This window comes from Polypterus senegalus, chromosome 6, assembly GCF_016835505.1.
Source record: "Polypterus senegalus isolate Bchr_013 chromosome 6, ASM1683550v1, whole genome shotgun sequence".
Lineage (NCBI taxonomy): Eukaryota > Metazoa > Chordata > Cladistia > Polypteriformes > Polypteridae > Polypterus > Polypterus senegalus.
The window spans coordinates 157,351,167-157,366,153 of NC_053159.1; the positions used below are offsets into that span (position 1 = coordinate 157,351,167).

At 39.5% G+C, this 14,987-nt stretch overlaps 1 protein-coding gene across 7 annotated transcripts in view; it reads left to right on the plus strand.

The window, feature by feature from the left end:
• Nucleotides 1-407: 407 nt before the first annotated feature.
• The window catches only part of fmnl2a (formin-like 2a), a 356,613-nt gene continuing 342,033 nt past the window's right edge, over nt 408-14,987 (plus strand). For 6 of the 7 annotated variants that reach the window (XM_039757419.1, XM_039757422.1, XM_039757426.1 and 3 more), the window contains exon 1: nt 408-1,124. In XM_039757419.1, the coding sequence (XP_039613353.1) occupies nt 1,008-1,124 (117 nt within the window). In that variant the 5' untranslated portion in view covers nt 408-1,007. The remainder of the gene's footprint in view (nt 1,125-14,987) is intronic. The other variant, XM_039757424.1, reaches the window with a different exon arrangement.

The following is a 14,987-nucleotide window of genomic DNA, read 5'->3' on the forward strand; positions in this document are numbered from 1 at the left end:
TGTTATTTAATGACACTGTGAAAAAATCCGCCTAATATATAATGTGAAAAGAGCGAAATGGAATGAATTCACTAATCGCGAAGCAGGCTTTCAAGCAGACAAATATTTAAATGAGCGCCACTATTCAAAGGTAGCGTTAAAACATTTTTGAGAAGTGTATATATGCAATACGCATAAAACCACTCAAATATATACATTTCTTGACAGCTCTGCTTTAAACTAATAGTCATATTATTTATTTTTGAACCGTTCTGCCCCAAGCTGAAGTTTATGAGCTCCGACACTTCAAATCCCAGAAAGCAATAGGAGACAAGGCTTACACACATCGACACGCCCCTTTCAGTGACGTAAACATGACGCTACTGGCGTCACGGTGCCATTGGTGGGGAGGGGGTGAGACGACAGAAAGGGCTCATTGTGTTGGATGCAAGTGAGGCTGCGGTGGAGTGTGCTGTTTTGTTGTAAGTGGATGTCAGTGTCGGTCTGGATTACTCCGGAGTAGAGGACCGCTAAGCCTGAATCATGCACATCCTCATCCTCACCATTACAGCAAGCTGGGAGTGGGGCAGAAACTGCGCGAGATACGGATAGGATATTTTTTTTTCATTCCTACTTTGGTGTTTTTGCTCTTTTAGATCGAAAGCATTTGAGACGCTCAAGATGAATGAAGAAAGAGAGAAAACTGACCCCGGATCAAGCGTAGAATGGTAGATCTGGATCTGGATACCTCGTCCTGCTGGCTTCGTATCAGTTGTTTGACTGCATATTGTCCAGACTGGAATAATACCAATTGAAAATAAGACAAGAAGGGTAGCTTTAAAATACACCATCTACTATTGTTTTTTTATTTTTCTGGGGGGTCTTCCCCCCAGCACCCCATTCTTCACGGATTTATTTTTCTCGCTTGTTTGAAACTCTGGAGAGCCTGGAATACCCTGTTTTTGTTGAATCATTACAATTACTATTAGAGATTTTTTAAACAAAAAAGGGGAACAGTTTTTATCATCATGGGGAACGCAGGGAGTATGGATTCTCAACAGACCGATTTCAGGGCTCATAGTATGCCTTTGAAGCTGCCAATGCCCGATCCAGGTGAACTGGAGGAAAGATTTGCCATCGTTTTGGTAGGTTAAACACATTTATGTCATTTTTTGTGCAGAAGTATCGATCCTTGCAGTGTGTAGTACTATGGAAATGTCGGGGCTGTCAATGCTCAAAAACAAAAAGGATGGGGGCGGGTAGTTTTTGTTTTGGGGGCTCGTTGTCAAGTCACAGGACGCACGCTGTCTTTCCCTGTGGGGTGGAAGGGCCGATCGCTGCGGAAACTTTATAGGATGCAAAATCTGTATGCGCACTATTGCTAATTGACGATTATTGCTTCGCCGCCACGGCGACCGTTTGTAAAATCAATCGCGTGTCAGCCACAAGAAAAATGCAGAAGGACACGGCCACATGGATCTTAAGCTGATTTGAGACTGTAAAACCGCGCAGTGGCGGTACTTGGTCAGATCAGTTCAATAAGTACTTTATCGGTAGATAAGCAAGAAGATCGGGGGAAGGGGGTGTTTTTAAAGAAACATATGGCGGTGTGTTTTTTAAGTCTAGTAATCGTGCAACAGAAGGGTACTTACAATCAGCCTAGAGTATAAGAAATCTTCTCATCCAGGGTGTGGTGTCCACGCTTCCAGTCTGGCGGTCAGTGTAAACATCTCTCCCATCGGAGATCATTTACAATAAAGACAGCCCCGAGCTATTGTTTCCCCACTATCTCGTCTTATAGCGCCACGAAGAGTGATCTTGTTGCGCGTGTGCGTTCATTGTGTCAGCGCGTAGATTGCTACAGCTTTTTATATTAATGCTTGCAGAAAGCCCTACAACTCACATCTGTTTTGTATCAATTCTGCTGCATATCGTGCGTAACGCACCCGTGCTCTTTTTTTTTAATTCTACGCTATAATACTAAAACCTCTGCATGTCAGCGCACAATTCTTATGAAAACTGTCCCGGCAGTAATAAAAAGGGCACAGGCTAGTAAGTAACTTAAACATTATTGAGTTTCTGTTCAGTGAGACAGTGCAAAGTCTCTGTAAGTATAATTCGTATTTAAGCTTTACGTCCAGGTATCTGAGGTGAAGGCGCTTTATGAGGCAACTCAAGACGCAATCGACGCTGCCTTTTAATTCTTTTATTGTCTCTTTTTTGTATTTGCAGTGACGTCCACACCTTCTTACTGGTTTGGTGTAAATTGTTATCAAATTACTTTAAAAGACGTAATGTCAGAAAAGCTTGATTCACTAACACGAATCACTGATCCTTCTTAGAAACTGTAAGCTCCCCAGTATCATTGTTTAATTAAATCGCTGAAGAAATCCCTCTTTCAGCATCGACCTCCCGTCCTGGGCTGGTTCTTGCTGCCAGGATAGGCTCTGCCATGCTGTGACCCTGTGCTTAATAACGACAGTTCAGAAAGCGAAGAAATAGATCAAGAAATCAAACTATTGTCTGCTGTGAAAGGCGATGTGTAAAGTAAATATACTCTAAGTGAAACATAAATCTCCTGTCATACTTTTGTGTTGTCAGACAGCTCCCATATTTTGAAATTCAGTTCTGTCCCGATGCATGTTTGTATAGCGTTCTTCACTGAGTGAAGGCTCAGAGCACTGTTAGATTTTTATGGGTAAAATACAGTAACACACTGCACAATGCACAGACGTCAAACACAGATTAGCTTAATTAAAACATAATGAAACAAAGTTTAAGGTTCTAGATTCATTACATCACATTTATCTATCTGTTTCATTATTTTTGTCAGTTTTTCATTGCCTTGCCTTTTTTCCTTGCCTCCTAGTGTCGACCATGAAAAGCACTATGTAAAGTAACAAAGCCTGGCTAGTGTTTGCTTTCTTTGAAAACTGTAGTCTCACTTTATGGATAGCTCATTTCTCTTATTCCCTTACCTGACTACAGTAAATACTAATAAATAGTTTGGCAGATTCTGTATTTTACTGATAGGGCCTTGTCCTTCCAGGTTCTTCTTGGTTCGAGCACAAAATTTGAAATACAGTATGTCCAGTCATATAAACAGTTTGTTAATTTCTACTACAAAAAAACATCACTTAGTAACACAACTGTACAACCCAATTGCCCTTAGGAAGAGAGAGAGAGAGAGAGATAGATACCCGGGCATCTGGCAAATGACTGTGCTAATTTTAGATGTCAGTGTGACAGAAGGAGGGATAGATGATCAAAAAGCTGATTTCGTTAGGGAAACAATTGCCATCTTTCACTTTCAGGATAAGTATGGGGGTTTGGAGAAAATGCAACTTTGTTGGCTAAAGTAAAAGAAAAACAAGTCAAAAAATCAATATGAACATTGAAGCCCACCTTCATTGTTGGTGGGCTAACTAGATTGTAAGCAATTTTAAGGGGTTTAACTGGTGCAGGTGAGACAGGTGAGGAGTGGTCAGGTCGCTGAAATTTTACATTTGCTTGTCTGAATTTCTGATTACCTGAATGTGTTTGTTTTACAGAATAACAGAGCTTTAGGCCATGGCTATTTCTTAGAATACAGTTCATATGAAAAAGTTTGTGAACCCCTCTTAATTCTTCAGATTTTTCTTTATCATTGGCTGAGCTTTCAAAGTAGCAACTTCCTTTTAATTTAAGATATGACTTATGGAAACAGTAGTATTTCAGCAGTGACATTAAGTAATTTCAACTTTGTGACTGATACTTGAACATTATCCTGAAGAATTTGTTGATACTGGGTTGATTTCATCCGACCCTCGACTTTAACAAGGGCCCTAGTCCCTGAACTAGCCACACAGTATGATGGAACCTCCATCAAATTTGACAGTAGGTAGCAGGTGTTTTTCTTGAAATGCGTGTCCTTCTTCCACCATGCAAAGTGCTTTTTGTTATGACCAAATAACTCAATTTTTGTCTCATCAGTCCAAAGCACTTTATTCCTAAATGAATCTGGCTTGTCTAAATGAGCATTTGCATACAACAAGCAACCCTGTTTGTGGCGCAAGTGCAGAAAGGGCTTCTTTCTCATCACCCTGCCATACAGATGTTCTTTGTGCAAATTGCGCTGAATTGTAGAACGATGGACAGATACACCATCTGCAGCAAGATTTTCTTGCAGGTCTTTGGAGGTGATCTGCGGGTTGTCTGTAACCATTCTCACAATCCTGCGCATATGCCGCTCGTGTATTTTTCTTGGCCTGCCAGACCTGCTAAGTTTAACAGCAGTTGAAACTGACAGTTTAAACCTCTGAGATAGCCTTTTGTAGCCTTCCCCTAAACTATGATACTGAACAATCTTTGTTTTCAGATCTTTTGAGAGTTGCTTTGAAGATCCCATGTTGTCACTCTTCAGAGGAGAGTCAAAGGGAAGCACAGCTTGCAATTGACCACCTTAAATGCCCTTTCTCATGATTGGACACACCTGTCTATGAAGTTCAAGACTTAACAAGCTAATCCAACCAATTTAGTGTTGCAAGTAATCAGCACTGAGCAGTTGCATGCATTCAAATTCGCAAAATTACAAGGGGGCCCAAATTTTTGCACAGCCAGTTTTTCACATTTGATTTAATTTCATACAACTAAATACTGCTTCACTAAAAATCTTTTTTTGGAAAACATCCCAGTACTCAGATGTTCCTAGGAAATGAAAGACATACCACTGTTATCTTTTTTTGTTGCAAGTAGTGTAAATTATTATGCAGGCAGGGTGGGGATCCCAAACTTTTTCATATTACTATATAACATTGACATTTAATTCAAATTAGCTTGTTAGACAATTGAGTAATGAAGGCATGAATTAATGGGTGAATAAATAAAATAATAGTCAAATGAAGCATAGATTGGAAATACAAATGAATGGATGGATGAATGAAAGAACAAGTGAATTAGTGAATGAATGCATTTATGAATGAATGGACAGACATAGAAGGATGAATCAGTGATCATATGAATTAGTGACTGTGGATGCATCAGCAAATCAACAAAGTAAACGATAAATGAGAGAGCAGATGAATGGATGATTGAGTAAACATAAAAATGCATGTAGATTAACAAATTTAAACCAACAACAAAAGTTATTTATACAGTATGATGACTCAGAGGGTGGAACATTCTCACTCCATGCAAATGTCCATTCTTCCATTCATTTTCTTATTCCATGTTATTTCAGGCTACATTAATACTTTAGACTGCTGGGCACTCAGTGAATTTAGCTTTTGGGTATAGTGCCTTGCAGTGGTGCTTACTCTGAAAGGTTTTAAATGTACATAAACCAGTGCTGCTCAACTCGGCCCAAAGAAGACAACGAATTCTGTAGCTTATGTATCATAATGGAGATTTCTTGTTTCTGTTTTTATGTTGGGACTGCTGTACTGTATTTTGACTTCTGTTTATTATTCTTCAATATTTTTTGATGATAAGTTTTGATTTTCCTGGCCTCTTTATTGCTCACAGTCATATAATGACAATTAGAGCACTGTATTTGTTTTTCTCCTGGCTATCACTGCAGCTGACCATCACCCTTTTTCTTACATATAGCACTACATATAGCTTTTAGGCCAGTCGCCCACCATATGCTCACTAGTGAACTCCTGGGGCAGGCTCCCACTGGGTATCTGGGTGATGTTCACTTAGATTTAACTGGAACTATCACAATAATCATTTACATATTGATCAGGAAAGAGTCCAGTTTTAGAAACTGAGGTTTGAATCACTACTATTTGAAGAGTTGTCCACTTGGCCTCCTCTTTAATGACCAACTGAGCGATTTGCTTCAAAACATGATGTGGTGATGATAAGAATCAGTTCTGCAGATAAGAATCAGTTCTTCCGAATATGCAGTCACAGTTCCTCCCCTTGAAAAACATAGCTTGTTACCTGTAGATAAGGGGTGAACACCTACCTCACGTGAATGAATTCAATTACCTCAGAGTTTTTCTTCACAAGGGAGGTTATATAGGCAGCCATGCGTTTGACAAACAAATTAGTGTAGTGAAAGAAATTACGTGGATCTTATACCGGACCATACTGCTCAAGGTGGAGCTAAGTCATCGGATGAAGCTTTTGATGTACTTGTTGGTGTAAGAAGACTCAAAAACAATCCGTTTTTACCATGTATATGTGAAAGTCGCAAAAAATAATAAAGGTCTTTACAGACTTGAAATCAAGGAGAAAGTAGGGTGAAATGACACCTTTTATTGGCAAACTAAATAGATTACAAATGCAAGCTTTCAAGGCAGCTAAGGCCCCTTCTTGTAATCTATTTAGTTAGCCAATAAAAAGTGTCATTTCACCCTACTTTTTCTTGTAGCAATCTATGGCTAACACGGTACAACACTCTACTGCTATGGATAGACTTGAAATCAAGACAGAACTGAATATGATAACTATGGTGGTAGTTTTATAGACGAGAAAACAGGAAGAGCAGTGATCTTCTGGGACCAGAACCGGAAGTGATTTCATCAGGCTGTGATGTCTTGGGAAGTGGAAATGATGCCTTTAGGGGGTAGACTCTTCTGATGGTCTGAAGAGGGGAAAAAAAAGGAGAAAGCATCAGAGGTAAACCCTTAAATTGTGTGAAACCCATGAGTGCACAAGGGTGCTTTCACTCCCCAAGTCAGTGGTGCCTCTCTATCCGGGTCATTTGAAATGCTTTGGCTACCTGGGCTCTAAATCAATGGTCTCCTCATGATTCAATAGACACTGCGTTTATCATATATTGAAACATTTAATGTATTAACTTTCTATTTAAATTTGCTCACAACAGGCAGTTTTACACATATATTGTTAAATAGAACGCTTTAAGTATAAGTAAAGCAGAAATGAAGTAGATACCATATTTAATGATAAGCATGACCACCTTACTTTGGTACTGATTTTAAATGAATTAAAGTTCAGTACACATACAAGTCTACAAATAATAATGCATGTACGGTGACTATAAAAAGTATTTACACTCTACTAAGGGAGTTTTCACATTTTATTGTTATACAACATTGAATCAAAGAGGGTTTAATTTGGCTTTATTGGCAATTGTCAGCTAGAAAAACACAACATAATAATTATAAATGTAAAACAATAACATCATTCCAAGGGGAGAATACTGAATATGGTCAAACTTCATTTTCATGTCAAAGGTTTTATTCCAAAATAAGAACTGGTTAACCGGCTCATTTCTGACTGCACCCCTCTCTGCCGCCTCCATATTGCTTATTGTAGAAAATGTATTCTCTCTCTCTCTGCCGAGAATCCTGTGCCAGGGATACAAAGGTGGTATTTGATAGGTCTTGCCAGGAGAGCTCTGTACATGCCTTCCTCCAGCTTAATGGATCTTTTGAGAGTGGCAGTATCTTTACTTTTCTTTTTGCATCATGTGCGGATTGTGGCGCCATCTGGACAGAACCAAAAATCTGCCAACAAATCTGCTAACACACAAGATGTTGTCTTTCTTTTAGAGTGTTGGGCAGGCAAGTTTTCATCCCTAGAGCTGAGCCTTAGAGTGGCACACTGAAACACTGAAGCCAAGTTAGATTCATTTATTGTTTCTTGATATTGGGGGAAAAAAGAAGTTGTGTCTTTCTCTGACATACAATAGCAGAATAGAAAATATATACATGGTGTAAGGTTTTTGTGTTTCCATCTAGTTACTTTATGAAAGAAGCTAATGTCACTTTTCTGCTTACTTAACACGTTATAAATCAAAAAGTAACACCGATAAGAAAATATAATTACCTGCATCAGTAGAGCTCATAGAACTCCTATTTGTGATAGTTTTTTTACACAATCATGTAGTTAGAAACAGAGCAAAAATATGTCTGTTGTGCCTGAAATAGCACCAGATTCCAACTCAAGTAATGTAATTTCAAATTTGTACATTTAATGTACTCTTGTTAGTTGTTGGTTCTGGGGATTCTATGGCTAATTGTAGTTCATATTTCTTAAATATAATATTTTTGAACAAAAAAAAAAAAGTTAAGTTAAAATATATGTGGAAATTTCTATCTAAAATTGTTGGCTGCCACAAACCATGATGGAAAGCAGGTCATTGTGGTGCTTTGCCAGTAAATAAATTATAGGGTCAGCGGAAAATTGAATCATTATAATCTTCAGATAATGTAGACGTGAGGTTGTTTTTAGTGTAAAGTAAATTCCAAGTACATGCTTATTCACTTTGTGTCTAACAGTTTGCAGAACCATGCACACTTATGGCACTCCACTCCTTTTTTTGTTCATTTCAACATAGTTTAATGGACTTCCTGCATTCCTTAGTTTAATTTGTTTAAATGTTACCATTACTAAGATCATTTAGCTTAATTGGTGCAACCTTGAAGCCCCAGGAGAAGCAGGTTGGTGTTGTAGAGATTTATGCCAGCTAGCTAGCTGCCCATGTATTGGCAAATCCCCGGCCATGTGCACAACACTTTTGGCATTTCAGCTTGTCTTGGGATCTAGTTCGCTCTCAATTGTGGCTTTCGGACTTGTGAAGCTGAAGATATTCAAGCTGAAATAACTGCAGTCAAGGTAAACGCAAACCAGTAAGTTAATTACTAATGGAAGTGGCAGAGAATGTGTCTGTTTTATGGTAGGTGATTTTGGAAATTCGCTATTTGTTTAAATTGGAGATTTTCACATTTAAAAAAATATCTTGTGCTTTGTTTGAGATATTTCAACAATGATAAAACTTTTCCAACAAACGTCCTTGAGTGTAACAAAATCGGTCCACCGTGAGCCTAGTTGTCTTCTGCAGACAGACAGATATCATGATGGCATTGATGCCCTTTATATTTTATGTGAATGCATCTAAAAAGGCAAGCATTTTATTGACCAGCTTTAATTCCATTCAGCCTTTTCCTTACAAAGTAAACTTCTAATGTATAAGCCGAGCTTTCTATACACTATTTCAAGTGAATTTATCCATTTCATGCCCCTGTTTTATCCAATTCCGAGTCATAATCAAATTCTGGCAGCATCGGGCACAAAGCAGGAAAGAACTCCAGATGAAGCAGTGCCAGTCCATGCCAATTGCACATAGCAGGCTAATTTAAAGTTATCAGTTACCATAATCTGCACGTCCTAGGCATTGGATAGAAAAACAAAATGCTTAGAAAAAAATACTGTTGAGCTGTAAAGAGAACATGCAAACTCCACATAGAGACTGGCTGAGTTAGGATTCATACCCAGGCTTCTGTAGCAGTGCTACCTACATTGAAAATATACGATGATTGAAATCTAACACAAACTTTTAAATACAACAAAAGCAGATTATGAAACACTGAGCAATGTGTGCAATATGTAAGATTTTATGAAAATACTAATGTAATTTTTCACGCATCTAAGCAGTTCAAAACATTCCAGTAGCAGTTTAGTTCTGTGTGTGAGTGTGAGCTTTATGTACTTCAAAAAAAGCCTTGTGCACAGACCGAGGGGATCTCAAGTGCATTATGGGTAGGTTCACAAACATCTGGTGTAAATTGTACAGTGTCTGTACTTGATAGTATTGCACTAAAACTGCTTTTCATTGGTGTCAGTGATAACATTTTGCATATTTTTATAGAAGTCCTGAGCTTTGGGTGTAGGTACTGCCTTAAGCTCTACTGTGGCATTTAGGAGCTTAAAGAGTCTGTGACTCGGCAGCAGGGCGACATGCTTGATTTGATTAACATAAAAGTTCACAAGGGGCAGGTGCAATTTAGCCATGCATCTCCAGTGTCTTGGGAAAATGAGAAAAGAGCTTGGAAACTGCATATTTTAGGAAGCCATTACGCTAATGATGGCGATTTCACTTTAAGCTTTTTGTTTGCCCTGGTTTGAGTTTGCTGTTCCTTTTTACGTAAATGAGATGTTAACTGTATTGGTCCCATGGGGTTGGCCTGGGATGGCTTTTACTCAGCCAGACGGTACAAAGGAGGTGCTGTGCTCTTACTCCCTTGAGTATGCATGCTACCTACAACTACTGCGATGTCTTTCTTATTTTCAGACTGCTCTTTTTTATTTTTTACTGTGATATACAGTATTTGCATGCTTGTCATTTCATCTTGTAATAGCTACTGTTGATGATATTCTGAAGGACTACTCCTTTCAAAGTTTCTTCACCAACAAACTCATTGCTTTGAATTGATTCTTCAAGGTTCCTGTTATACTATAACCTACTTTCAGATTTAGTTGCCTGTATGTTTTCCATATAATCCTCCTCCATGTTGAAGATAACTGCATTCACTCATTTTTAAGGCTTGTATTACTGAATCCAGCTGCTTGTTTGCTGTACGTAGCCAATATGGTAAGACTTTCCAAAATATCTCTTCATTTTTAGGAAAGATTTGTCACGTTACTGATATTCAAGTAACTCCTCCTGAGTAAAACTGTATTATAGTATTAACTTGTATCCTCTAATGAGCTGATGCCTTCTCCAGGGTTGTTTCCTGTCTTGTGCTCAGAGTTGTCATGATTTTCTCTGGCTGTGCTCCCATGACCCTGAATTGGACTAAGCAAGATAACAATAAATGAATGTATAAATGTTTATCAAGTGTTGATAAACTTGTACTGCTGACTTACTGGTATGTTACTATATTTTGTACTCCAAAGTGTACAAATCTTTGTGATGTAATTAATACATTCGATTATATGTTATAAGAAGAAGGCATTGGGTTTATGTAGCACTTTTAAAGACACTCAACGTGCTTTACATAGAGAGGGGGCAGCCACTTCCACCACCACCTATGTGCAGCATCCACCTGGTGATGTGACGACGGCAGTCATTTTGTGCCAGTACATTCACCACACAGTAGTTATTAGTTATAGATAGTTAGACAGGGGATGATTAAAGGGCCAGAATGATGAGGCTGTGATGAGCGGTTTAGTCAGAACATCAAGAAACGCCCCACTCTTTAAGTAAGATACCCAGGGATCTTTTAAGTCCACAGAGAGTCAGGACCTCGACTTTAAATCTCATTAGAAGGATGGCACCAATTTTTTTTGCTCAGTACCCACGTCATTGCACCAGGGTATTGGGACCCACACGCATACTACAGGGTAAGTGCTTCAGGTAGATTACCGTTTCTGAAGTGCTTGTGGTATGGCTGCTGGCTATGTGTGGAGTAAAAGTCAAGAAAGGTTATGCTTAAGTTATATGATGCACTAGTGACACCTCACATCAAGAACTGTGTTCAGTTTTGATCTCCATATTACAAAAAATAAAAACATAGCAATGCTGGAGAAAATCCAGAGTTGAGTGACTAGGTAGACTCCAGGACTAAGAGGTATGAGATATGAGGACAGACTGAAGGTGCTGAACCTTCTCACTTTAAACAAATATGAGATTAAGAGGTGACATGATCTAAGTGTTTAGAATTATGAAATGAATTAGTACAGTGGATCTCAGTTGTAACTTTAAAATAGATTGTGCATTAAGAACACAGTGACATGGTTGGAAATTTGTTAAGTTCAGATTTTGCACAAATCTTTGAAACTTTTTTCATCACACAAAGAACCATAGACGCATAGAATATATTACCAAGTACAGTAGTAGGGTGGAGAGGTGGACTTTAGGGACCCCCTCAAATCTCGATTTGATGTTATTTTAGATCATTTATGTTAATGAGATGGACAAGCTTGTTGGGCTGAACAGCCTGTTTTCATCACATTTTTTTTCTAATGTTCTAACCATAGCATAACACATCATTCTCATATACAGTATACTGTGATGGACGGCTGGGTTCCATGCCCGGCCGGGAAGCCCCTGCTATGTATGTTCCGGGGGAGCAACTTTGGACAGGTCAATACCTCCCCCGGGATGCTTGGTGGCAGCCTCCCGGGCTGATGATGATTCCCCAGCCTCCCGCCTGGCTCCATGGGAGATGGAGTCTTCCACAGCCTGGTTGGGAGCTGGGATGGCTGCTAGGGGGTGTTGCCGAGTCTCAAGAACCCAGCTGGACGAGTCATCAGCCCCATCCGGAGGTGCAATTGGGACCAGGTGGTCAAACACCTGGAACACTTCCAGGTGGGCTATAAAATGGGCCAGCCTCCACCACTCAAGGGCCAGAATCGGGAGGAAGAGGACAAGGTTGCCTGGGAGGAGTGGTGGTGCCAGAGGAAGGGTTTTTTGTGCTCTGTTTAAAGTGCTTTGGGACTGTGTTGGGCCTGTGGGACATGGGGAAGAAGTGCCCCATGGCTGAAGAGTAAATAAAAGCCTGCGTGATTTTACACGTGCCTCTGCGTCAGTCTGTGTCGGGTCGGGCGCTATATAGTGCCTTTATCACAATGCATAATCCAATTCATGACCGTGCCAGATTCTTTCCAAGCAGGAATTGTCTCTGGGCCGGGCATACTCAATCGTGACATCAAATAATGTAATATGGAAGTATTTAAGAAGTCAGAAGAAATTTAGAATGGCCAGAGGAGCTCCTACAAATAAGCCGATTCTGTGCAGACAAAGGTTCAGCAAAGATCTAAACTCTGTTTTCCGGAGCTGAGAGGCAGAACTGAACCCCATGAGTCTTACTTTTAAAAAAAAAAATTAATTGCAAATTGGCCTTTTAACAGGTGTTATTTCAATGGGTAAACACCTTTGGATTTTTTGTTTCACCTCATTGTCTGCATTTTTAATTGTAATGGTGTTTACCAAAAGGACAACCTAACAACTTATTTGCTGTTGCTGATAAGCATAACAAAAACAGTGGAGTTCACTTTGCTCTACTGTATTGTTACAACGCTGCACACTTTCTAAGCTTTTCTGAGACGGTTGACAGCTTACCAGGGGTAATAATGACTGGTGGACAGGGAGAGCTGAAGAGAAATGGAAAGATCACTCGAGCACAGGAAAAATGTAGACGTCATCACTTTAGCTTTATTGTTGATGACCCCTCTGAACAAAGTGGGCTTATTTATTTATTCATTAAACATCTCAAACAACGAGTGTCTGGAAATACTTGGCTCCTGCCAGAAGTGATAGATGGCCTCTTAGCACTCTTTGCACACTCAGCACCGGGAGCCCAGTGTTTATCCCCAGCACTTAGTGTCTTTTCTTATAATTAAGCTTCAGCATTTGTCGTGGAGGTGTCATGGCAGGTTATTTGTTATGTTAGGAACAAGGTGGCCATTAAGCACACATGACCCTACTGAGAATTCTATATGAAAAAGAAAAAAGATACAACACTAAAATAAAGGTGGCATGGGGGCAGAGTTGAGAATGTATTTGCTGGGAGTACTTGAACCTCAGGTAAATTTCCAGCTTGGGGCAACCTTTATGGGGTATACCTGTTTGTGTGCATTTCTGCCCACAATTTAAAGACATGTTGTTAAGTTAACTGTTGAGTCTAAGGTGGTCCTGAGGGTGTGTCCAAGTAATGACCTTCACCTTAGGTTAGGCTTCAGTATTCCACTTCCGTGTACTTCTGAGGGTGGATGGAACATTCTAAGGGTTCTGTCTAGAAAAATAAATGGTGGTGTTTTTAAAATTGTTATTATTTTATTTCATGCAATTATAATGCTGATGTAAAACAGATTTAATGTGCATAATGTATACCACCTAGAGTATACCTAAGTACACATCTGCTAACAATAGTTGTTGATGTGCGTGATACTTATATTTGGACCTTATTATTACTTTATTAACCATTATACAGAAGTTGAGGGATGAGACTGAGATTATAGGAGACAGAACTTTGATTCCTGGTGCAAAGAGAGTTGTCTGCATCTTAACATCAGCAAAAACAAGGAGCTGATTATTGACATTCACCACACCAAAGAGTCTCTACGTCTGGTCACTGTTCAGGGAATGGACATAGAGGTGGTGCACTTGGGGGTCCAAATCAGTGACAGGCTGGACCGGTCTTGTAACACTCAGGAACTATATAAGAAAGGGTAGAGAAGACTCCTTTTTACTTAAGAGACAGTTCTTCCCATGTCTGTGTGACCTTTCCTACCACTTACCTTAGACATACTTCTTAACTGGCTCTTTGCCGCACCCATGAGTGGACGCTGCAGTGGACTGAAGCCCTTACCGTTTTTTGTGCTTCATGTTACTGGGGTTATCTCCATAGCTGAATAGCGCTGAACTGGTTTAAGTGGTACTTGTGATTTTTATGTTATGTAATAAGCTATCATGACATGAGGTCTAAATTATAGTGTTGATGGCTGAAATGATTGCTAGAAGTTATTCTGTATTATTTTCTTCTATTAATGCTGTGCACATAATTATATTTGGTCTGTCCATCCATCCTTCTTCTTAACCAGCTCCTCCAGGACAAATAATAAAATGTGCCAATACAAACCACTACTTCACTTAGGGCTCTACTCATACAATATAACTAAAATGTAACATAAGAGTTATGTCCATTTTAAAAACATCTCTTCAGTATCAGTTTTTCCATTTCAGAGTTGCAGGGGATGCAGTGCATATCTTGGCGGCCTTGAGTTCAAGGCAGGGACCAACCTTCAGCTAGACACTAGTTCATATCACAGCATATTCATAGATAGACTCAGAGAGGGCCAATTTTTAATGTCCAATTAATCTATGCCTGTGGAAACCTGAGTACCAAGGGAAAGAAACAGAAAACATGGAGAAGACCGTACAAAGAGTTCACGGTCTGGGATTCCAGCCCAGGTCTTTGGAGATGTGTGCTAACCAGTACACCACAGTCTAACCAGTTACATCACTGACAGCAATATTGTCAGTGTTCTAATACGGAGAGAGAATTGGTCTTAGATTCATTGGTAGCTCTTAGCTTTTTGTTAGTCAAGAGTGTTTTTGGTCATCTCCAATGTAATTTTCATTCCTCATTCCCCTGTCCTCAAGGGGGTCGCTTCATGCCATGCAGAAGTGCACAAGGTTACGGGAAATATGTTTTGAGGATGTGTACCATGGGGAATGGGTTGGAATTCTTTATCCTTTGCCATATTTGCATCGTTACTGTTTCTGGAGTGTGCTTTAGAAGGGTCAGACAGTAAAGAGTGGTGACGACTTG